Source organism: Lissotriton helveticus, chromosome 1_1 (genome assembly GCF_964261635.1).
Source record: "Lissotriton helveticus chromosome 1_1, aLisHel1.1, whole genome shotgun sequence".
Lineage (NCBI taxonomy): Eukaryota > Metazoa > Chordata > Amphibia > Caudata > Salamandridae > Lissotriton > Lissotriton helveticus.
In genome coordinates, this window is record NC_136057.1 from 1586544495 (window position 1) to 1586569424 (window position 24930).

A 24930-nucleotide genomic window follows, 5' to 3' on the forward strand; every position below is an offset into this window, starting at 1 on the left:
TCTGATGTTAAACATAAGGTAATGTAAACTAATAATATACATAAATGTACCGGCTATATATCATTACAGTCGCCCAATAGCGTGCTATTTAAACACAAAAACCTTCCACTCACATATGTGGTCAACATCAAAATACCGCAGAGTCTCAGATACCCGATTGGCAATACTGTAGCTGTAAGTCCATATACGTTAGTCATATACCAAGTTCCATAAATTCAATTGGACAGCCGGAAAGTACCACAACTCAGTAAGCAGCTACTATAAAATTTACAGTGGCCGCAAAAACACTTCTACTCTGTATATCATCCAATTGTACAAACTAATCACCGAGATTACATATTTTACCATGCGGAGCGGCACGTTGATCAATATTTTTTTTTGCTCAGGACATTGATTTTGTTTGAGATTAATAAAGTGTATATAAATAAAGAAGCTAAATGTACATTTGAAAAATTGAAAACGTACTGTAAATGTGAAGGAATATGAAATTGGAGGCTAAAAATTGAATTAGTATCCTCAGATTGTTTTGTGGGAGCAGTGCAGATGCATCAAACAAAATATAGTATGGACGATCAATAGCCTCAAATGAACTTAGCTCCAACCTTTCTATTAAAATTACAATTTTAATATATTTATATGTGTTTGCGAAATAAATAAATTGTGTCATTTCTGTATTTGTTGGATGAATGCTTTTTTTCTGCATTTTTTGTGTATTGCTGTGCTGTTCAAATCATTGACAATGCTTTGGCGGGGTCTTCCGCTTCCAGTAACGACTCAATGGGTGGGGTAGCTGGATTCCAATAATGATTCTGTGGGGGTCCCCGGGTTCTAGTAAACATTAAGTGGAGGTCCCCAGAAGACAAAAAGTTGAGAACCACTGAACAAAGTTTTACTAGCTATAACTTATCTTTAACCTTTGTTTTTTTTCTTGGAATTTCAATGGTTTTAAAAATTCTAATAATTTTGTTTTATAATCGTATAGTTTACTGTTGTCAAGTGGAGTGTCATTAAGTGGAGAGTGGTACAATAAAGTGGAGAATAATGTTATAAAGTGTGCTGTGGTACAGTATAATGTCGCAGAGTAGCGTGGAGTAGAATGAGGTACACTGGAGTGGTGTACACAAGTTGAATACATCGGAGTAGCATAGAGTGGAGTGGCATTCAGTGGAGTGGCGTAGACTGAATTCGGAAAGAGTTGAGTAGCTTACAGTGGAGTGTCATACAATAAAGTGGCGTACAAAAGAAGAGCATATAGTAGAGTGCCGTACAGTGGAGTGGCATATAGTGGAGTGGTTTACAGTTGGATAGCATACAATGGCGGGTGGTACAATGGAGTTATGTACAGTGGAATAGTGTTGAGTCAATTGGGGTCCAATGGAGTGTAGTAGAATAAAGTGGAATAGTGTATACTAGAGTGGTGTAGAGCAGAGCTCTTCAAACTGTGGGGTGCGCCACCTGGGGTTCCCAGTGGGGGCGCGAATGCCGCAACAAGTACATGTAAATGAAGATGGCCTGGAAGTGCGGCCTGAATTATTTTCTGCATTTCCAGGCCATCTTCGTTTACTCAGAGTCCTTGAAGTTAATTTAAAAAGAATGAGAACTGTGATCCGAGTGCTGTGGGGGTGATGGTCAAAGAAGTGGCTAAATAAAAATAAAAGAACAAAATAGTCTAAGTGTTTTCTTTTTTCACTGTCTAGTAACTGAGTATAAAAGAATGCACTAAAAGCTTCATTTTGATTGAAAAATAAATGCAGGTTAAACTAAGCACTGATAAATGTACTCTTTTAGGTTATGAAACCTGAGTTAGCAAATACCATCACTGAAGATGTCTGTGTGTGTTAAAGCTAAGCAACACATAATTGAACCCTAGTTGATGCATTGGGAAAAAGTGACCTTTGTATTATAGTCCAGGCCTCTGGAATTATGCGATTGTGCGGCCGCACAATTTGTCTCATAATTGTGGATTTGCTCCATTCTACACATAATCCATAGTCTACAGCATAGTAGCTCAACCAATTCATAACTTTACTAAAAATGTAGCAACACGTGTTGCTGCGTAGTGGAAGGCCCTTTGTAAAGGTTGACTGGCCACCTTTCTGTTGCTTATTACTATATATGGGTGTTAAACTGGTACTTATGAAGGCAACATATGTCATTGCAGCGTTAACAAGTGTAAAAATGTCACAATATTGCAGTAATACTATCACAAAATGTTCAGCATTATGCCGCATAATTCACCTTTTCTTGCAGCATAATTTAGTCAACCCTGTTGCATAATTTGTCCTTCTGCTGCATAATTCCAGAAGCCCTGTTTATAGTGCTATGAGGTCCCTGCCTGTGGCAAAAATCACTGTGAACACATGCAGCAGTACTGGGGACCAGGGATCGGAGGGTCCCACTGCATTACAATTATGACTGTCTCACTTAAAAAAAAGTGACATTTGAGCTTATTTTCCTTTCTAGCATTAGGGCAGAGGGCACTCTTGCAGAAAAAAGGGAGAGAATATGTGGGAGCTTTTTTCTGAAAGGGACGATGGCCTATTTCAAGATTGGAGTGATGGTCTTGTGGGGAAGGGGTGGAACATGCAGGGGAGATGGCCTGCTACTCTGGACTGCAGTAATCATTAGTGCAGCAAGTTTAGTTGTATTGGGGTCCAGGAGTGTGAGGGTATGCCTAAAGGGAGTGGAATACAGTCTAATAATTTTATATGAGCACATATGTTTATGTAATTTATATTATACGTGATTCTGTACAACTTGGTATTTAGTGACATATTTCAAAGGTTATATTGGAATGTAGAGCATACAGAACATCAGTATATGAAAGATGTCATCCGTAGTGTCATTAGTAATGTCATCAATCATGTCATTTGAAATGGCATTTGAAATGCCATTTGAAATCACGAGTAATGTAATATGTCTGGAGGACAAGTTATAATGATCTTAGTTAACTATAACTGGTGACGTTCAGAGTTTTTGTGGGATTTTTTAACTGACTTTTTCACCCAACTATAACGTCACTATATCCTTTTGGTTTTTTTAGAAAATGTTGATGGGTTTTTTTGTAATTTAATTTAAGATCTTATTACAAGTAATAACAGCAGTGGCTGCTACCAGACAGGGGTTGTGGGGTAGGGGAGAGGAATTAAATTTAAAAACTGGCATACCTTTAACAGCCGGCCGCTGCCTCTCCTCCTTCCTCGTTTTCTTCCTCTTCCTGTCCAGGCCGGCAGCAGGAAGCACCCGGGCAGACAGGCTCCCCTGAGCCAATCACAATGTTGCAATGCAGAGTTGTGATTGGTCTGAGGGCCGATCCACGGAATAGGGAGCCTGTGCGTGTTCTTGACCAGGCTGTGTAATGCAGCCTAGTAGGAACATGCAAAGTGCGCATGTACTGTTTGGCCAGCCAAACAGTTCATGCGCACTTGGGGAGTGCACAGCACTCTTCCTCCTGATCTGGCCAGCCACGCCCCACCACTCCACTGCCTGCATTAGGGAAAATAAAATGATAATAACAATGTTATTATCACTTTATTTTTCCTTTTCAACAGTGGGGAGACGCTCCTCCGTCTTAGCGGAGGAGCCACCACTGGTAATAAGTCCATATTGCTTTCTTTACTGAGAATCAAGTACCCTATTGTAGTACTTCACTCTCTCTGGGTAGAGAAGTAGCGCAGTTCAAGGCCTAAGAGGGAAGGAAGGTGTTGTGGACAAGTAATCTTCATTCGTTGACACACATCACTGACACTCAATAAATTATTGTCAAGTCAGTGCCTTTTCTTTTAAAAAGGAAAAGTAGATGTATTTTTCACACACACTCTACTAAATACTATGCATTAAAATAGAAAAATGTACATTATGTACATGTAATAATCCTTAGTGACACCCTCAAATTACATTTCACCCATAATGGGTTCTGACCCCCCCCATAATAATAATCCCCACCTATAACAGATGCAACATCCCAATATAAGGATGCCATTTTGAATAAGGCAGGCCTACTGGCTTTTGTCAAGGGGTCACCACAATAAAGTATAAAAGCAAGCCTATTGGCTTTGTCAAAAATCACAACCTTAATAAAATAGTTATCACATATTAGGATTCAATATCTACATGGCCCCCCTCAACGCCATTGTCTGACAGCATGGGCTCAGCATCGTATCCTACGCCAACGACACCCAGTTCATCCTCTCGCTCATGAAGAATCCCGAAGACACCAGACTCCGTTTCCAGGAAGGTATGAAGAACGTGGCAGCCTGGATGAAGGACAACTGCCTGAAGCTAAACTCAGAGAAGACCGAGGTCCTCATCCTCGGTCCCTGCACCTCCGCCTGAGACAACACCTGGTGGCCCTCGGTCCTATGAAGCCCACCTACCCCTACAGACTACGCTCGGCACCTCTGCATCATCCTTGACTGCTCCCTCTCCATGAACCTCCAGATCAACACCGTCGCCTCCACTAGTTTCAACTGCCTTTGCATCCTTCTTAAGACCGTCAAATGAATCCCCCTGACTGCAGAAGGATCGTCACCCACACACTCATTACCATCAGGCTGGACTACGGCAGCGCCCTCTACGCCGGTATCAACAAAACTCTTCTACACAAACTCCAAACCATCCAGAACGCCGCAGCCAGACTCGTCCTTGGTACACCGCACCAAGAGCACATGATCCAACACCTACGAGGCCTCCACTGGCTCGCCGTTGAGGAGAGGGTCACTTTCAAACAAAACTCCTCACCCACGCCTACAAATCCCTCCACAACATCGGACCCAAATACCTCAACGAGAGAGTATCCTTCCACGTACCCAAGAGGAACCTCCGCCCCGCCGACCTCGCCCTGGCAGAGGTCCCCCACATCCACAGAAACAGAACCGGTTGGGAGAGCTTTCTCCTACATCGCAGCCAAAACTTGGAACGAGCTCCCTGTGAACATCCAACGCTCCCCGACCCTGCACACATTCAGGAAAGACCTCAAGAACTGGCTTTTCGACTGATCCGGAGAACCCCCCCCCCCCCCCCCCAGTGCCTTGAGACCCCCACGGGTGAGTAGCGCGCTATATAAACCCCTGATTGATTGAGTGAGTGACAAATAGAATCCAAACCTATAGTAAAAACATTGATTATTAGTAACAAGCATTGCAATGTGTCTCAATAATCCTTGAAACACAGCCTTCATATTCAAAACAACATAAAAGATAGCAGTTTTTCCTTTACATTTCTCATGGCACACAATACAACCATAACACCAACCACAAATAGTCCCTACAAACTGCAGTTGAAGAGCAAATGCTTTAGCTCTGGGTATGCTTAAAAGCATGATAAACATTTCCTGGGGTATTGTGCTGTGGGTCCCAGGAAACATAGTTATTTTTCATAAATAATTTATAAGAGGCTGCTGCAATCCCTGCAGCCCCTCACAACATTATTAAAACATGTTGGTGGCTGGGTCATCCTGGGCCTCATGGTGGCCAAAAGGAACAAAACTAGATTGTGGGGAGCAGAATCACCACCAGAGCTCAGGGTATGGAAGCGTGATATGGACTGTATGGTGCCTGAGAAGGTGATATGTGAGGGTCCTGATTGTCTCCATAAGTGGGAAATTATTTAGGGTCACAGGAATGAACACCTGGGTGGTTTGTAGTCCGCCTCTGGAACAATGTCCACTAAAATTGCTATGGGCAGGACGGTGGTCACAAATGTTTGTAGTGATGATGACTTATTGTAATGTTGAATCCCAACCTGTGTGGAGCGCGGGGTTCCTGTCTCAATTGTTTATATCTACACAATCTGATGATATTTGTTGTACTATTCTTTCTCCTGTCGTCATGTATTTGACAAAAGGATCTGATATCAAAAAAACATGTTGGTGGCACCCTAGCCAAATTTAGACTCCACACAACTGAACAAATATGCAAATAAGCCCACAGACTACATTTTGCTGCACTCTTTGCTGCAAGCAGTGAATAATAAGTGAGTGGATTCAGCCATTCATTTATTATCAGTTTTCAGGGCTTCGCATCACTTTCTTCAATTTGTTTTTCGGCACCCAGGTCCCATCTCAGACACCCACAGCTTACTCCATTATTGGTGTAAGCTGGGGCTGTGCAGGAGCCAGCAACATGCCTGTTGTACCCCCACCTGGCAGGAGCAGCCTTTCCTCTTGCCTACCACCCAACTGGAGCAAAACAGTTTCTCCAGCCTATTTTGAGAGAGGGCAGGGCACTGAGTAGCCAACATGCCCTGCCCCAGACATGGGCAGGGACTTCCTAAAATAATCAGTCTGTCTTAGGGGAGGGGGTCTCCAGGACAGTCATGTTTCGGGGCACAAGTGGGGGGGGGGTCCCCAGGGCTAACAATTGACTGGGGAGGGGGGACCTCATATCCACACTACATTTACCTAAAGTGTGAAAAAAATAAACATATTGCCAAAACGATCTGCTTTCTGCTCATCACTGTTTATCTAGAAAAACAAGAGAAGAAGGAAAGGCCAGGTTTTTGTTTTTGTAAACTACAGCTTTAATCATACCCTGTGTCCTGCTTTTCTTTTTGGCTGTTGGCTCTCGAAAAAAAAAAAATGCTGCACCACTTTCTCCAGATTGCATTGGCCCCATGGACTGGTCCAAGTAACATGGTGTTTGGTGTGTAAGCGTAGGGGCCCAGGAATTCACTGCTGAATGCTCGGTGTGGTGAATACCAAGGTTATCCAGACTTGAGTCCATGTCATGCCTCTTTCAACCACCACTTTATAATCCGTCTCTTTATTTCACTCTTGAAGGTTGTTTTTCACACCTTTCTCTCTTCGTCACTCTTTTCCTGTCTTTTTCTTTCTTCTTTCTCCTTTTGTGCCATTTCTCTTTTGTTCTGGGTCAAATTTGATGAAACATAGGTCTTGATTCATAAAAATGAGTACTGTGCCCACCACCTGACACCACTGACAAGAATTAGGCATTGCATATGTATTTCCTTCTCCCTACACTGATCTCTACCATCTGGTTTGTCTTACAGGGTCTCATGAAGAAGTGTCATAGTGCTAGTGCCCCTTACCTTTTCCAGACAGACAAGTTTTATGACCTCTCCTATGACACTGGTGACAAGTCCATCCAGTGTGGCCGGAGGGTGGACTGCCTGAAGCTGTGGTTGATGTGGAAGGCAAATGGGACAGAAGAGCTGGAGAAACGAGTAAATCGAGCCTTCGCACTCACAAGGTATTTTATGATATTGTATAACTTTTTATAGATTGCTCAATTAAACTCAAGGTTTTCTATGCTAAAGGGTGACTTCACAGCATGCTATGTTAAAGGGTAAATGGAAAGAGTTCTAATTACATCTAAATGTTAGATGTGACCTTTTGTTCAGTTGTGTTTCGCACTTTTTAGTTAGATTATTTTTATGTATCATGTAGTTATGTGCAGAGTGGAAGTTCTCTATCATGGCATGAGTGGCTGGGTTCCTGTTTGTTTGTACTTTCTCCACAAGTTATAGTTTATTTCTATCTGTTGTTGCTTAGTTGCTAGGCAACTGCATGGCTCATGCACGTTCTGCCCTTGGATGGTGGCGGTGAAGATCTACTTCAAGTGGTCAATTGCATGGCAAGATTGAAGGTGCACCCAAGATAAGCCATTCTATGCCCATCCATCCAAGAACCAAAAACCATTTTGGGCACACCCTTATCTCTAGTACCGCTGACTGGATGATCTACACAGGTGACCCACTGCAGTCATGTACCACAAATGGAGGTACATTTACATATACCCCTCTAATCAGTTAGGAGCTCACTAAGAGCTCTGCCTTTTTACAACATTCTAAGACAGGTACCAGCAATAACCCAGGCGCTAACAATATACTAATTTGAATCATTCTTAATCTACTCACTCCCCACACACTGTTTCGACATTGCTGATGTTATTATGGAACACTATTTCAATGTGTTGTTTCTAACAGAAACATGGATCAGTGATACCTCTACACCTACAATCGTGCAGACCCCACATAAAATCTGCCATGTGGATCACCATGGCCAATTTGGAGATATTATATCTCTTATGTGCAGAAAGCATTTAATCCTTACCAAACTAGTTACCAATAATTTTCCAGATGCATAGGTTCTTGCTTTTATAATCTCTGTGAATGCCAAGATTACTTTCCCTTGTGTCCTTATTTACCAACCTCTTTGTCCTGCCACCAAATTTTTTTTTTTTTACTTTCCAATGTTATTCTTCAAGCTTCTAGTGCCATTGCTGTGCGCAGACTTGCCATCGATGGTTGCTACTAAAACTTTCATAGACTTGTATACTACATTAGATCTCACACAGAGAGGTTACTTTATCTATTCATACAGTTGGGCATAACATTGATCTTATTTTTCCTCTCTAAGTCTGAGTTCTAATCTCAGGAATGATGTGGTACACTTGTCTGAACGTTCTTCCATTGTCTTTAACATAAATCTAACAAAGGAGAGATATATCACCCACTTAGTCCAAAACGCAAACTTAGCAATATCCATGGAAATTACTCACCTAGACCCTTGGCAAACTTCCCTATGTATTTATGTTAGAGGTGGAATTCAACACAAAAACAACAAACACAGAGAACTGGACAGTGGATCAAACTTCAACAGAAATATTTTACCAATATCTTATCCCTTAATTAAATCCTGTGTGCAAAATACTTTAACAGCTCTCCCTGCCCAAGAGTGCCACCCTTACCACAGGGTCAAAAGAATTCTTCAAAATAAATAAACATATATTCACTAGATACAATTATATATAATTCATCCAAATAATACAATTTCTTCTTTCCGGATTTTTTGTATTCTTCTTTTTATTTGATGAGTCACAGCCAACGCGTTTCGTTCAGAAAACGGAACTACTTCAGGGCATACAATGTTCAAAGATGTCGACACAGTCGTGCTGACCGATTGAATTTTCTCAAATAAATACAAATATTTCTTTAAACAAATCTATATTCCTATGAGTGTTGCTAGGAATATATTTAGATCTAGCTTTTAGTCCACTAGTCACTGTCAAATCCTCACTGATCTTCAATTAACCCTTATTGTTTGAATGGGAAAATATTCCTCCCCCGGGATGGACAGCAGCATCTGAATATTTAGTAAATCAGAAACAGTATGTGTCACATGTGTCATTGAACGTACATTAGAATCACCACTAATTGGAATATTTTGAAAATTATCTTTTAATTTTAACAAACGCAGAAATTTGAACAAATCAACCATCATGTCAGCTGGATCCCCCCATTGGGAAGGGCAAAAACTCAGTCCCCTTTGCAAAACATCAGTTTCCACAGTCGTAAGTAAACAATTGGATAAATGAACAATAGTCAGAGCGTTTGATTCTGCACGATCTGTTTGGTCCTGTTCTATACCTTTTTGGACCGGGTGTCCATTGCATGTGTTGTTTCCTTTCTTATTCCTTTTTGGCCGCCACTTTTTGCCACCCCTCCTTGTTTTTGATCTTGTTTAACCAGTTTGTTGCCCAGTCTGATCCTCTCCATTTCCAATAAAAAATTACGCTGTATAGGCGAGGTAGTTGGTGTCGTACCTCCATCTTTGTAAGCACCACTTTCAATAGATGAGATGGAACTACTACTGATAGAAAGCGAGTCAGTTGATTCCTCTCTTAATCTTTTACCTTCTCCTGCTGGTTTTACAGTATCAAATTTATGTGCAAAGGTGTAACTACGCCCATTTTTGTAATCATTGTCATCTCTACGGATTTTCCTAAGTTTCTTGTCCCTCAGATAGATCTGGTGGGCTTCTATCACACTGTCATATATTTCATAATTTTTCTTGATTATTTCCTTCAAACTTGAGGTCTCAATTTCCCTCTCAAGATTGATGATATCCTGTTTCAAGCTAGCCACTTTTTTCTCAGAGTGTCTAATTAGAATACGCATCATATTATTTGACGCCTGTTGTAAATTCTCTTCCCAATCCTTCAATCCCTCCTCATCCCGTCCTTCCCAATGGGGAGATCCAGCTGACATGATGGTTGATTTGTTCAAATTTCTGCATTTGTTAAAATTAAAAGATCATTTTCAAAATATTCAAAATAGTGGTGATTCTAATGTATGTTTAATGACACATGTGACACATACTGTTTCTGATTTACTAAATATTCAGATTCTACTGTCCATCCCGGGGGAGGAATATTTTCCCATTCAAACAATAAGGGATGATTTGCAGATCAGTGAGGATTTGACAGTGACTAGTGGACTAAAACCTAGATCTAAATTTATTCCTAGCAACACTCATAGACATATAGATTTGTTTAAAGAAATATTTGTATTTATTTGAGAAAATTCAATTGGTCAGCACGACTGTGTCGACATCTTTGAACATTGTATGCCCTGAAGAAGTTCAGTTTTCTGAACGAAACGTGTTGGCTGTGACTCATCAAATAAAAAGAAGAATAAAAAAAATCCGGAAAGAAGAAATGTTATTATTTGGACAAATTATATATAATTGTATCTAGTGAATATATGTTTTTGTGAGGTGGTGCAACTTTAAATATTTTTAAGAATCCAACACAAAAACCCTCAATATTTAGATCAAGGCAGCCATTAATTCCATCGCCCACCACAGAAATCTCTTTTTTACACATCATGCTAGACCTTCAATCCCTTTGTACTCTGTAGACTATCTTAGATCTAATGAGGTCATCTAAGAGTTATCATAAGCAAGATACCTCCTAGCAATGAAGAGATATAAAAGAGAACATTTTACAAACAAACTTCTGTACCTCTGGTTCTCTTAACACAACACACAAGTCTTCAAATTGTGAATTGTTGTACAACTAGTATCACACCTTCACCAGAGTTTTGTAAATCTCTTGACCTCCTCCTTACACATTGCAATTCAACTAATCGGTGACTCCTCTGGTCTTACTGAAATGGTTGAACTAGGCAATCAAGTTATAGGCTCAACTATCTCTTACTTGGCTACACCTTACAGTTCTGCCTCATTAACTGACTCTACTCTGTAAACTAGAGAGCAAGTTAAGATTTTATTATTAACTGTAAAGTCAAGTTCCTTGCCAAATCCTTGTCCGGCAAAATATTTTCATCTAGCTGGGGGACCTTTTTTTTTTGACTAAACTTTGTAGAGTGAATATTGTATCATTTAATGATACTAAAGTTCTAGATGCATGAGAACAGACTTAAATAATCCCACTTCTGAAAAATTATTAAGTAATTATCATTCCATGTCCATGCTAACATATGCTGCGAAGGTACTTGAGAGAGACTTTAAGAGGCAAATATCTAACTTTATCAGAGAAACACTTTCCTGTAAGCAGCCCAAGCCTGCTTCTGTCCTCTGCATGGCTCTGCTAAATTAGCCATGCTAATTTAAACAAATGATCCTTGAACAAGGCGGATTGGCAATTCTCATTCTGCTGGAGATTTCTGCAGCCTTCGGCACCTTTTCTAATGCCATCCTGATGTCAAGGCAGCGACAAGCCGGTTTTGAAACAAAAGCTTTGGGATGAATTATTTTATAAGAAGGTCGCAAATAGTTTGCTTAGGATCTTAGCAGTCAATTCCTAAAGCCATCTCCTGTGGGCTTCCCCAAAAAGCATCTCTTATTCCCACCCTTTTCAACTTATATCTCGTGCCTTTGGCCATGCTCTTTAGACACCAAGGCACATCCTTCATGTGTGTATTCAATAAGGAATCTCAAATCTCCAGAGTAAATGTACCAGTTTTTATCTTCCTAAATTGCTAAAAGAAGATTCTACCCTCTATCCCAACCAGCTTCGACTTCCTGGCTATTCAAACCGTTGTCCATTTTCGAATTGATTATGGCAACGCACTGTATCTTGGTCTCCCTAAATACCAATTACACAGCCTATAAATGTATTCAGAATGCTACTGCCTGACTACTTCTCAAACTCCCCCGCAAAGCTTCTATCGCTTAGCACTCAACATCCTGTGATTCTGGGCAGATCGCTTAATCTTCCCGTGCCTAACAAAAATGAAGGTTTCCTCATGTAAGGCAACTGTTGCTCATGTAAAGCACTCTGATACCTGATTTCAGGTCAAATTCGCGCAATATAAAACTTCGGGGGGAAAAAAGGATCCGAGGAAGACCGAAGGACACTGTTCAGCCAATGCTGAATTAAAACACAGGAACAAATCCAGTGCCGGGCTATGCCTGTAATCCTTCACTCCTGAAGCTGGTAGAGTAAGATGAGTTTGTCAATGGTATGAAATGCAGTAACCTTTGGCTCGAGCAAGACCAAAGCACATACATCACTGCATTGTATGATAATTTTTAAGTCTTGTAGTACGGCCATTTGGAAACACTCTGGTCCTCTGTGGATTCTAACACCTGACTCCGACGACTTAGATCCCACAAGACAATCCTAAAGTCTGTTTCTAACTAGGTTATTAAATACTCTTGTTGAGAAGTGAGAAGCTTAAGGTTACCTTTATATATCCCATTAATGACATGTCAGACCCACTTGTCGTATCTCTCATCCTTCCAAACCTGCCTCTCATCTTAAATCTTTTCTCTGACGTCCTCCCAGATCTACGTCCCAATCTTAGAGGGCCTGCAGATGGGCAACATTAGTACAAATGCTAAGTCACCTATGTCCATAAAATATAATCGCATACTGTGAAATGAAAAATAAAGCCTATTTACCATTTCTGTCATGAAGACCTGATGCATTTTCTGCTCTGTCCCATTGTTCTTCTTGTTTTCTTGTTAACATTTCCTTCACGTGTTTCTATTGAAAGGTATTACTGGTTGTCCTGAATGTACTGCGGTGAAGAGAGGACTCAGACGCTCATTTTTTTCTTTCACTAATCTCTGTCATTTACCTGAGCTAAACACTGAAATTGTTTGCAGTGGAGAAGTGTGCCTCAATGGTTAGAGCAGCAGACCCTGATGCAGAGGTCTGGCTCGGGGCCAGGGTTCAATTCCTGCCTCGGCTGGTCTCGGCGGATCTTGGGCTCATAATTCCTCGGACCTGATTTCTCGCCTCGGTGCCTACTCTAAGCATGGGTCCCACACTGCAACTCTGGGCAATAGCTTGCTTAGTCTCCACAACGGCCCCCTACAGCGCTAGGGATGCCTGGAGTGGACATTTCACAGGGAAAAAACAGGAAGGGTTCCCTAGCGGTATGAGTACAGCGCCAGGACACTCAGGAGTATCAGTGCGCTTTACAAGTACGTCTACATTTACATTTACATTTACATTTCTGTGCAATTAATAAACGCTGGTCTAAAAAGGCGAGAAATGGTCCACTGTGTAAAAGAAACTATACAATTGGTGTATTTAATGCAAAAATAGCCAGTAAACATCAAATCAAGCAAAGGTAAAACGCCAAACTTCCATTTCCTGACCAGTTGCAGCATGTAGTGCTAAATTCCATACATTTTGGTGCTACATTTATGCGCTTTTTCAGTGCAAGTGAATGAAAGCAGGAACATGTGATAGACAGAAACTTACAAATGGGTGCCAATGAGCAGGAGGCATGCTCTTTTTATGGGAAGAATGCAAGAAGACTTTGGAAAATCTTTGAAGATTTTCTTGAATACAAGGTTGACTTTACCAATTTCTGCAAACCTCGCTCCATTGCGCCAACTTCAAAACAAGACTACACTTACTAGGACTGCAATGTACAACCTGGAATAGCAAGATTTTTTTGAGTGCTGTCATAAAACCAATGCACAGTTTAGCAATCTCTGTATTCCAGGAACTTTGAGCATAGTAGTCCCCCAATACTGTTCCTTCCAGTTGCAAAAGGCCGGTAAGCAGTGGCATACCTCATGCAGGCCAGGAGTGCGACAAAACCTTGGGAGCAGAGCACATAGAATACAAAAGAGCTCAGATTGTGACAAGTGGCACATTGAGCCAAGAGGGGGAACTTCCACGTGTAGGGATAGCTTTAACAAATCACCATGCCGGAAATCACAAATGATGACTTGGGAAAGTTCAAAGAAAACCTAAAGATAAGGACTAATAGGAGAGGGAACCCACACGTGTGTATTCCAAGGCTTTTATGACACACAAGGGATAATACATAAAGGCATGTTTTAGGATTGTTGCAGCAGCACTTGAGATATACAACTGAACACTGACAGAGCAGATGGATGGGTCCCACAAATTGTGCTGATGCCAGACAATATGCTGGGATCCTCTTGCAGGACCTGCATCATTTGTACCAAGAAGCCGGTTCATAGAATCCAGGGGTAGAGGGTTGAATTGAATACCTAGAAAGTCAGGACTGCCTGGGGGGGGGGCGTGGCCAGCAGCCGTACATGGCGGCCGCAAGTTAAGCGAGCTCCAGACCCGAGCTCTCCCTATCCTGCCATAATATGCCAAATGGTACGAACTGAGCACCGACAGCTGCGGAGCTAGAAGGAGCGACCAGCCGGCATGTTAGGAGCTGCTCCCGAGTGACGGAGGTGAGCGAATACAGGCGCGGCCCTGTTGCTGCGGGGGTGGAGACCGGGTGGAGACTCGCATCACTGCCTCGCCGCTGCTGCCTGCTGTGGCTGCGTGCAGGGGTGAAGGCAGCAGACGCGGAGCCCGATGAAAAGACCCGGGGGGGGCTCGAATCCGCAAACCCGACAGCGACGAGATCGCCGGTGCGCCTGCGGCGATATGGGACGCTGCGTAAGAGCGCCATGATCAGGCGAGCCCAGGGATGTAATCGGGCCTACTTTCTCTGGACAGCAGCCCTCCCCCTGGAAAGAGGAGCGCTCACCAGGAGGGGCAGACGAGCGCTTGACTATTGTTAATGGGGGTGCGTGTGGTAGACTGGCCCCGGCTGCTGTGTGGTGGTGTCCTCCTTAATTACCAGCCTAATCTTGGGCTGGAGGCGGCCATTTGCATTCGACCGGGAGGTCTTTTGGGACCTTGGTAATTTTTCCTAAGAACTCTCCTGTTGGGCCCTAGTGAACAGACTTGATCGAACGACGGCCCGCCTGGGAGCGTGATCAGGTGACCTGGGACTGACCGGTGATCTGAATAACAACTACGCCGTTACTGGAGTTGGGGTGAGATATCTAAGGGTGCCACCACGACGACGTCACGCGTGCCCTGGACCTCTGATACGGCGAAGACTAGTCCGGTTAGGGTTTGTAGAGGTGGGCTTTGGTGTCTGTTGAGAATGTGAGGCCCCGTGCACCCTCTGCCAATACTGGACACTTCCTGGGTGGTTAGCTGTGGAGCTGAGGTCGCCGCCGGTGACCTGCCGTGGCTGCCGCAAGGTGGCTAGCGCGGGTGTGTGGTGCTTGGGAAGTTGGTGCCTCTCTCCCTGTGCGGCGCCTGGGCTGATACAACTACTCTCTGTGCATCATAGGCAAACCAGGATGCCCTAAGCTGAAACTGGTGGAACAGCGGGGTTCGGATGTGACGCAGGAGGATCCAGGGAACATGGATGAGGTGGTGAGCTCTGGTTACGTACCCCCGACCAGAGAACCAAATACAGAAGATAAATTGGATCTGATCTTAAAAGAGGTATGGGATACGAGGAAGGCCCTGGAGCTCCAGATAGGATCTCTGTCCACGGGCTTGAACATGCTCAGAGCGGACCACGCTAAGACGGCGGGCACGGTCAAGGAGCAGGGAACAGCGCTGGCCGAACTGCTGCCTAAGCAAAAACAGACGGAGGCGGATGTAAAACAGTTGCAAACCCAGGTGGCCACACTGATGGATAGAGTGGATGATGCAGAGGTGAGGGCACGCCAGAACAATATTCGATTCATAGGCCTGCCGGAGAAATGCAAGGAGTCGGATGTGGTGGGTTACATGGAACAGTGGTTTAAGGATAATGTCACCAGGGAGGGTCTCTCTGCTCAATACTGCATAGAAAGGGCACATAGAATCCCGACTGGACGACCCAAACCGGGTGCCCCCCTCGACACCCCTAATAGTTAAATGTTTGAGCTTTTGTCTTACTACAAAAGGCCAGACTGGCGGCGCCGCTCAGCTTTGAAAATACGAGGGTTTCACTATTCCCCGACTACACGATGCTGGTATAGAAGCAGAGGGCCTCCTTCATGGCGGTGAAATGTAGGCTTAGAGATTTGCACCTTCAGTATGCATTGCTGTTCCCTGCCCGCCTAAAGATAATTCATGAGCAAAAATCCTACTTCTTTGAAAGTCCTGGAGATGTTGAGGACTGGTTGGAGGTGATGGAACTTACTAATGTGGAAGAAAGGGAATTGCTTGCAGAGGAGAGGCGACGGTCAGGCGTGGCATCATCGACTGGACGCAGGGGTCGCAGGCTGCGGAAACCTCCGGAACATGCGCAGATCACACAACAGGTGGTATTGGCTACAGCAACCTTCACGAATGCGCCTAGATCAGTTCACAAATCCTCAACGGAAGATGAAGACTCTCATGCCTCTGACTCCGAAGGCAGTGTGGCTTTGTTTCCCTCAGCAACACCGCAGCTGATTGCCACACTTTTTGGATGATAGACTCCCACAAGTATTGTAACCTTTCTATGATATTATTGCGCTGTGAGAAGGCAAGGTCCCCTGATCTGGCAATATAGTTCTTTTTAATTGGCATGACTCATTAGAGCTCCGGCACCATAGTAGTTCGCCATGACAGAAGTTGACAAGGTGCTAGCATGTGTTTGGCGCAGGCACACCCCCCCAGATGGCGAAGGCGCTTTGCACCGTTTCTGTTTATTTTTTCGTTGTCGCTTTATTGGATTTCTTCCTTGAAGGCACATGTTGATATGTCAGATTGTTTTTGGGGAGTTTTGGTCCGATGCTTTTTTCTGGTTGGACCGTGTATTGGGGGGGGGGGGGGGTTGAGGTACGGTCATAAATTGTCCACTATTGTTGTTTTAATGATCGAGGGAACTGTCCTGGTATACTGTTACACAATGTGTTTCCTGACCACATGCATACACCGGGGAAGTATAAAGTACTGACATCGAATATAAGGGGTATGGGCACGATACATAAACGACACAGAATACATGCCCAGCTACGACGACGCAAGGCGCACATAGTCTACCTACAGGAATCACATATGATTGAAAGTGAAGTGGTGAAACTCAGGAAGAAATGGAGGGGTCAAGTGTTCTCTACTGTATACTCTAATTATGCCAGGGGTGCTACGATTTGGATAAAACACGGGGTACCCTTTGTTGCGCAGGAACAGCGTGTGGACAAACTGGGGAGGTATGTCCTTGTTAAGGGTCTACTTGATGGCCAACTAGTGGTGATTGGTACCTTTTATGCCCCTAATCACGAGCAAGATGTATTTTGGAGAACACTGAGCTGGGCGTTGGCAGGATGGGAAGCCTACCCTTGGATACTGGGAGGGGATTGTAACGTGGTGTTAGACGTATCGCTGGATAGGTCGCACCCACCATTACAGGGCACTACTTTGTTGAAACAGGCGGAGGCACTGCTCTAGTGGTTGGAGGGATGGGATTTACGAGATGTATGGCGCATGCGTCATTCCCTCCATAGGGAATACTCCTACTACTCCACAGTACACGATACCCACTCGAGGATAGATAGAATACTTTGTTCTTGATAGCCATGCAGGTGCTTGACTCTACTTATCTTCCCAAGACATTCTCTGACCACAACCCGTTAGAATCTGTCATCGCATGGGGTAGGATATCCACACCGGTCCCCACTTGGCGCCTCTGGCCGCAACTGTTAGAGGATCAGGTCTTTCGTGCTGCCCTTGCTGACACTATCGAACACTATTTCATAGACAATGCTAACACAGCCTCGAATAAACTAATAGAATGGGACGCCTTTAAGGCAGTCATACGGGGAAAGGCCATTGGTACGACGGTGGCTGCACGACAGGAATTACATAACACACTAATGGGGGTAGAGGCGACAATGGGCACACTAGAAAAAGAAGCAGTCACAGATGCGGAGAAGCGTGGGTCTTTACAGGAGGTGTGCATACGCCACGCAGAATTATTGGAATCCCTGAGGGTACTAGATTACGGAACATTCAAACAGCGGGCCCACAGTGAAGCCGACAAGTCGGGAACATTACTGGCTCGCATTCTACGGGCCGATCCCCCAGCCGTGGTCATACCTCAGCTTATTACAGATAATGGGGACACAATCATTGCGCAGGGAGAGATAAATGCGGCGTTCCGCGATTATTATGCCACTTTATGTAGAGCGCCTGAGGGACACTCACTACACCACACAGAGGCATTCCTATCTGACCTCCCTTACCCGACGATCCCGGAACAGCTGCGTAACGCGCTCGTGGGTCCCATTACCTCACAAGAAATCTGAGTGGCAATGAAGGGACTGCCGCGAAACAAAACACCTGGTATTGACGGGCTACTCATTGAATTCTATAACACGTACGCGGACACTTTAGTGCCCCGTTTAGTGGAATTATATAAGGAAGTGTGGGAGAAGGGCTCTCTACCTGATACGATGGCACAAGCACTGGTCATTGCGCTCCAGAAACCGGGCAGGGTACATACTGACATGGCAAACTATCGTCCATTGTCGTTGCTATCAACGGAATATAAAATACTGAGCAAAGTATTAGCGAACAGACTGCTCCCACACTTGTCAAAACTAATACACGTGGACCAAACAGTTTTTTTGCCCGCATGCTGCACGTCCCTAAATATTCGAAAATTACATTATATACTGTCGGAGGCCCAGAAAAGGTACACGCATGCGGGCTGTATTTCCCTTGACCTACGACAGGCCTTTGATTCTATATATTGGGAATACATGTTCCAGGCCCTGGGGAAATTCGGCATCCCGATGGAATATGTCACTTGGGTAAGAATACTATATAATGCCCCCACGGCACGTACTAGAACGGGAGGACATATATCGCGGGAATACACCATACATAAAGGTACTAGACAAGGTTGCCGTTGTCACCCCTCCTATTTATATTGGCGTTGGAACCGTTAGCGATATACTTGCGCCATGATTTTTTAGATCTGGGGATACGAATAGGTATCACAACCCATTTATTTTCAGCGTACAATGATGATATTCTTATGTACGTTGCAGACTTCCGCAACCCAATGGACACGCTGTTTGAGACCTTCCAGAGATTTGAAAATATTTCGGGACTGGCTTTAAATACCTCCAAAACACACGCGTTTTTCTTTACGGAGTGGGCGGACACCGCGGAGATACACATTGGGAGCACTTCCATTCAGGTTACGCAAGCGACTTTTAGATATCTAGGAATACAAATCTATAGAAAACACGAGGATATGTTAGAGGGTAATCTGAACAAGGCAATCAGAGCGTTAAGAGCCAGTGTTGCTTTCTGGAGTGCATTACCACTCTCCATAACGGGCAGGGCCGCTATTGCTAAAATGGTTATGTTACCACGCTTGCTTTATTATTTCATGAACCTGCCTTTAATTGTGCCGCAACGCACCTTTGCCATACTTAACACTCTGCTCACGGATCTCATATGTGGCAAGGGTAGACGCCATATCAGCCTCAAAAAACTGCAAGTGGGTACTGCGGCGGGTGGATTGGGAGTACCAGACGTTCGCGCCTATTAATATGCCTGCCAATTGCAATGGCTGTCATACTGGACAGCGGGAGTAACCTACAAGAAATAGACTACACTACTGCAGACTTGGAAAACGGGTTGTTACACGCCCTGTTGCTGCCGGGACATAGGACTTTGTCGGAGCTCCCCTTGCTGCTGCAGATGGCGTTACGATGCTGGAAAGCGGCATTGCAATATACCCCAATGGCGCGTAGGTACGCAGGAAATATACCATTGCTCTGGATCACATTGGCGAGTGGCAGGCTGACGAAACGGAAACTAACACCCTGGTCGGAGGTGGGCATCAATACGGTGGCAGACTTGTTTAAAGAGGACACACTGATGGATCATGACACGTTCCTACACCAGACGGGCGCGCCGGCATCTATGTTTTAACCCACACAGCACTGATCAGGTTTGTTAAGACACACTGGGCTCCTCAGAGGACAGCCCCACCTGAAAATGAGTTGATTAAGATGGTGTATTATATGGGTGGCGGGCGACATCTGATAAAATGGCTCTAAACTGGGATAAGTGCACATACGAGAGTTTCCCTGCTTCCATTGAAAGCCCAGTGGGAGGCAGATATAGGGAAGGTACTGTTGGAAAGAGAATGGGAGATAATCTTGTCACACCCCACAAAAATTCCCCGCAACGCCAAATTCAAGATTATCCAAACGATGGTACTGCATCGTGCATATTTAACCCCGCACAGACTTGACAAGGTGTTCCCCAGACACAACATTGTTGCCCACGATGCTTTTTAGAGGGAGCAGGTTTCATACACATGGTTTGGGAATGCCCGCGTTTACGTGGGTACTGGGATACAGTACGGCGAATGACAGAAGTTGCCACAAAGCTTAGGAGGAGTGCATCCTAGGGCTCCATACTCGCATCACCACCCACAAAGTGCACTTCCGGTTTGTAAACCTCGCTTTTATACTGGCTATTAGAAACACGACTATGAGATGGAAATTCCGCAAAGCCCTGGAAGTTCATGTATGGCATAGTGAATTGTTACGCTGGGGAGGAGTGGAAGGTGCAGCATTGCGCAGGTAAGAGACTAGAGGCCTGCGCAAGACTCCGATATCCCTGGAATGGGAGATGATGATGGAAGGGATACGCACCCAAGACTTAGATTTGATGGCTTAGGATGTAAATATTATAGGGAGAACGGGCCGTGCCCCAGAACGTTTGCTAAACTGTGGTGGATGGATGAGATGTAGCCAGCTGTGTGGCCTAGAGGCTTATAAGATATTACATGCCCTTTCAACTTAACTTTGACTTCACCGGAAGTATAGACTAGGATAGGACAAGACAAGGCCGTAACCTCGGGGAGGGGGGTGGTTGGGGAACTGTTGAACTGTTGTATTGCATATATTACACTAAATTAAGATGTTGGTATTGTCTGCTATCCTTCTTATGTTCTGTATATATTGTACAATTGTCTGCCCTGTAGAAGACGTGGACAAACAGACATTCTTGGAGATGCTATGCAATTATACATAGGTGGGGACGGCTGGGCGTGTAACATTGTACTGTGAACTTTTGAAAATGAAACTGAAAAACCCAATAACATATGTTTAAAAAAAAAAAGTCAGGACTGCCTGGGCTGGGATTGTGTAATGGAATCCAGGACGGAAAATACGATATTTGTAAGATCTCTCAGGCATATAGGGGAAGTAAAGTATTAACTCAAATAAAATCAGGGAAAGGAGTGTCCCTATGGACTCCTCTGCTGCTCGAAAGGCAAACAAATGGTCCGGAGCACCTGATATCTGATGGGAGGTACTATTCTGAAAGGACCCATCCATTGAGACAGAGGCTAAATCTATAGCAGGGGTTCTTAACTGGGGTCTGTGACACCTACTCAGTGACTGTTAAGAAAATTAAATAATATTAGCAGATTAATACAGTATATATGCATAAATAAGCAAAACAGAAAATGTTACAATTTGATATGTTCTATAAATGTTAAAAAATCGAAATTGGAGGCTAAAATTTAAGTTGGTATTCATATTATGATAAGAGCAGCACAAGTACAGCAAATGGGAACTAGAAAGGACGATTGGTGGCCTCTATTGAAGCACTGGTATATGCCGGAAAAAAAGAAAGCATACATTGAGAGCAAAAAAAAAGTGATGCACTAGAATCTAGCATTTTTGCTTAATTTTTAGAAATAAAGCAACATTTTTAAATGATCCAACTTTCAAATAAATTTTTTTAATTTTGATTCTAGCATATCATTTTGTTTGTGAACGAAATAAAATATTCTTTAATTTGTGTATTTGTTTGATGTATACTTGGTTCGGTATTTTTGTGTGTTGTTTTGAGGTTCAAATCAAAGAAATTGCTTAGGAGAGGGTACCTGGCTTCCAGTAGTGTGTCAGCGGCTACAAAAGTCAAACGACTAAGAAGCTCTGATCTAGAGAAATCAAGCACTCTAGTTGAAGCAGAACCAGTAAGAACTAACCAATCCAAAGGTCAGACTGAACTCTGGGAATTCTGTACAACGGACAAGGCACCAAAGCAGCAAAAGTGGAATCCAAACCGGGCCAATGCCTGATAGTAACAATGGTACTATAGGAAACTCGGATACTACTGGAGCACTGTATCCCAACAAGTGGGTACTACAGTAGTCTAACCACAAAGACCTTCCAAAGAGACTTCAGTTTGGCCTTGACGCTGTACAGTCACATAAAAGTAACACCACCAACCTTGATGACCATCAACCTGTATGAGAAAGGAAGTTTCCAGGTCTTACATTTTCTCTTTCCTGCATTACATAGAAATCATGTAGGACTGGTCAACCTAAGGTACAGGGTTGGCTCTATTATTCCCACTCCAGCCATTCAACACTTTCAGATGTAGCTAAGGAGGCTTCTAACACAGCTGTGCTAGGGCTTGGTTCCATTTCAGGAAAGGCACAATATAGGATGTCTGTGTCCTCCATTTTAGACAGATGTGAAAATTAATTAGCCGTGTGCTGACAGGTTAAGAGCAATCAGTTGCACTTATTGAGGACACTGATGAGAATGGGACAACTAATGTGTAACGGAGATCTAAGAACAGAATAGGACATTGGAGGCCAAAAAATTGGTCCTTTCCAGCTTTTGTTGGGTCAATGCATTTGTGACTGGTCGTGTATTGGTGCTTGGTCTTGAAAGAATACAGCAGACACCAATTTGAAGTTCTTTGAGGAACTGAAGTGTGTTTTTATTCCTTAGATTCATGTTGGAAGAGATGAAAAAAAGGGTTGGGTTCCGACTGTTGATGGAGGTAAGCGGATATACGATACGTCTGGGTGCAGTGCCCAGACATGTTTTGTTCCATTGTCTGCTCTAGAGAAGTGGTCCTTACAAACTACTTTCTATCCCAAGTGCATTTACTCATTCATCATTTTTCTTGCCTTTTGCTTTCTACATACCTTTAATTCAGCACTTTATACTCGTTTCTCCCAACGTCTCAGGCCTTTGGGAGTTGGGACTACATGCCCTAAATTGTCCTAAATTTTCCCCAGGTCATGTAGCATGTGTCTGATATTTCAGACACACCGTATATGTATAATATGGGACGTAGTCATGCAGCTTCTTTCACTCACAAAGAAGGACTCTGGTACCAGCAGAACAGAGAAAACACAGAAAACAGAAATGGCACAGGAATACTAGTCCTCAATGAAGATCATTAGTCAGAGATACATCATAAAAGGCGCTACTTTAATTTCAACAAAAATTGTAGAGCACTTTTTTTTTTTTAATATGAAGATCCCGAAACCTTCAAGGTAAATCTCAAATATTATTCTATTGATTGTGGGCCCTATTCACATACTGCATTTTGTAGTAGTTTCAGCAGTACTACAGTGGTACTACTTACTACAAAATTTAATTTACAAACTGACGGGTGGTACTCTCCAGTTCCAACACCCTTTAATGATCTATGGAGAGATCCCTGCATGCTTACTTAGTAGTAAATGTGTGACTGACTAGGAGGAGTGGCAGTGGCGGCTCCTCCACTAAGGCGGAGGAGCGTCACCCCTCTCCTTGCAGCAGTGAAATAAAGAAAACATAAAATGATAATAACTCGTTATTATCATTTTATGTTTCTCCTCTGCGACAGCTTTGTGGGCGGGTGGGGTTGCTCTGCTTACAGGGGAGGGGAGGGGAGGAGTGGTTTGGACTCCCAACCTGCGCATGAATGTCTCAAGCAGCCAAACATGGATGCATACTTTCCCTGTTCTCAATTTAGGCTGCATTACAGTCTGCATTGAGAACATGCCCAGCCTCCCATTTCCAGGCTGAGCACAGATCCACAGCGCTCAGACCAATCAGACTGATCAGCTGAATTGCAGCATTGTGATTGGCTCATGGGAGCCTGAAAGCTGGGTACTTCCTGCTTCCCTGTTCTGGCTGGAGAGACAACAGAGGGACGGCAGAGGAGAGACCAGGTAATCAGGTAAGTTTTTTTATTTTATATTTTTACATCCTCTCCCCCACTGCCCTCCCCCAGATCCCTGCTGCCCGCCACTGAGGAATGATGGGAAAGTGGAGAATATCTTCTACTAAATGGGACAGGTTTTGGGCGGTATAAGGAGGGGTTAAGGGGAGATAAGGAGTAGTTAAGGGAGTGATAATGAGTAGATCAGTGAAGGGCATGCTAATACAAACACCCACCCACAAAAGAGTAACACCATTGCTAGACACAAACTACATTCTAAAATTACTACTGCCCTAAAGGGGACAAACCAGCAGTACATGCCCTCCAGCCCAACCTTGGAGTAAGTTCAGCACCACTGAATGGCCCTCACAAGTATTGCAGCAATATAATAGCAATATATTGTAAATAGTGGAATCAGGGACTTCATTGAACTAATGAACCCCATATATATATATATGTATGTCTTAAAAATAATCATAACAAAGGAGGTAAAGAGAGACAAAAGTGGATTCGATCTCCCTAGGTAATATTTTATAAACAAAACAGAATCCACTTTAGGTGTTTGCTGTGGCCCCTACAATGGTAGGGATCACACAGTGTTTGTTAAAATACCCATCACACACCAAAAGGACCCTTGGTGTCATGCTTCATCATTGGGGTCTTCGCACCCCTCTACGGGATGCGGCGTGCTACTACCTACGGCTACGTGGGAGCACTAATACACAGTCTATGTGTGGTGTGTGTAGGGTGGTTTTGTGTGAGTAGTGGGGTTTGAAAGTGATAAGTGATTGTTAAAAAATACCTGGCCGTGGGGTGTAAAAATGTTTTAATAAATCCCCGACTGGTATTGTTAAAAGGGTGTGGTGTGAGGTTACTAATGTATAGTGATGTACATTAACCTTGCCAAAGCGTCGACATGTTTCAGAGTCTAAAAACTCCTTCTTCAGGACGGGGTGCGCAAATCCCCACCTTACTCACA

At 43.7% G+C, this 24930-nt stretch overlaps 1 protein-coding gene across 2 annotated transcripts in view; it reads left to right on the forward strand.

Annotated features, from left to right (window-relative positions):
• CSAD (cysteine sulfinic acid decarboxylase) overlaps positions 1-24930 on the forward strand; it is a 251253-nt gene that overhangs the window by 187026 nt on the left and 39297 nt on the right. For both annotated transcript variants that reach the window (XM_078687372.1, XM_078687381.1), the window contains 2 exons: positions 7009-7208; positions 22745-22796. In XM_078687372.1, the coding sequence (XP_078543498.1) occupies positions 7009-7208; positions 22745-22796 (252 nt within the window). The remainder of the gene's footprint in view (positions 1-7008; positions 7209-22744; positions 22797-24930) is intronic.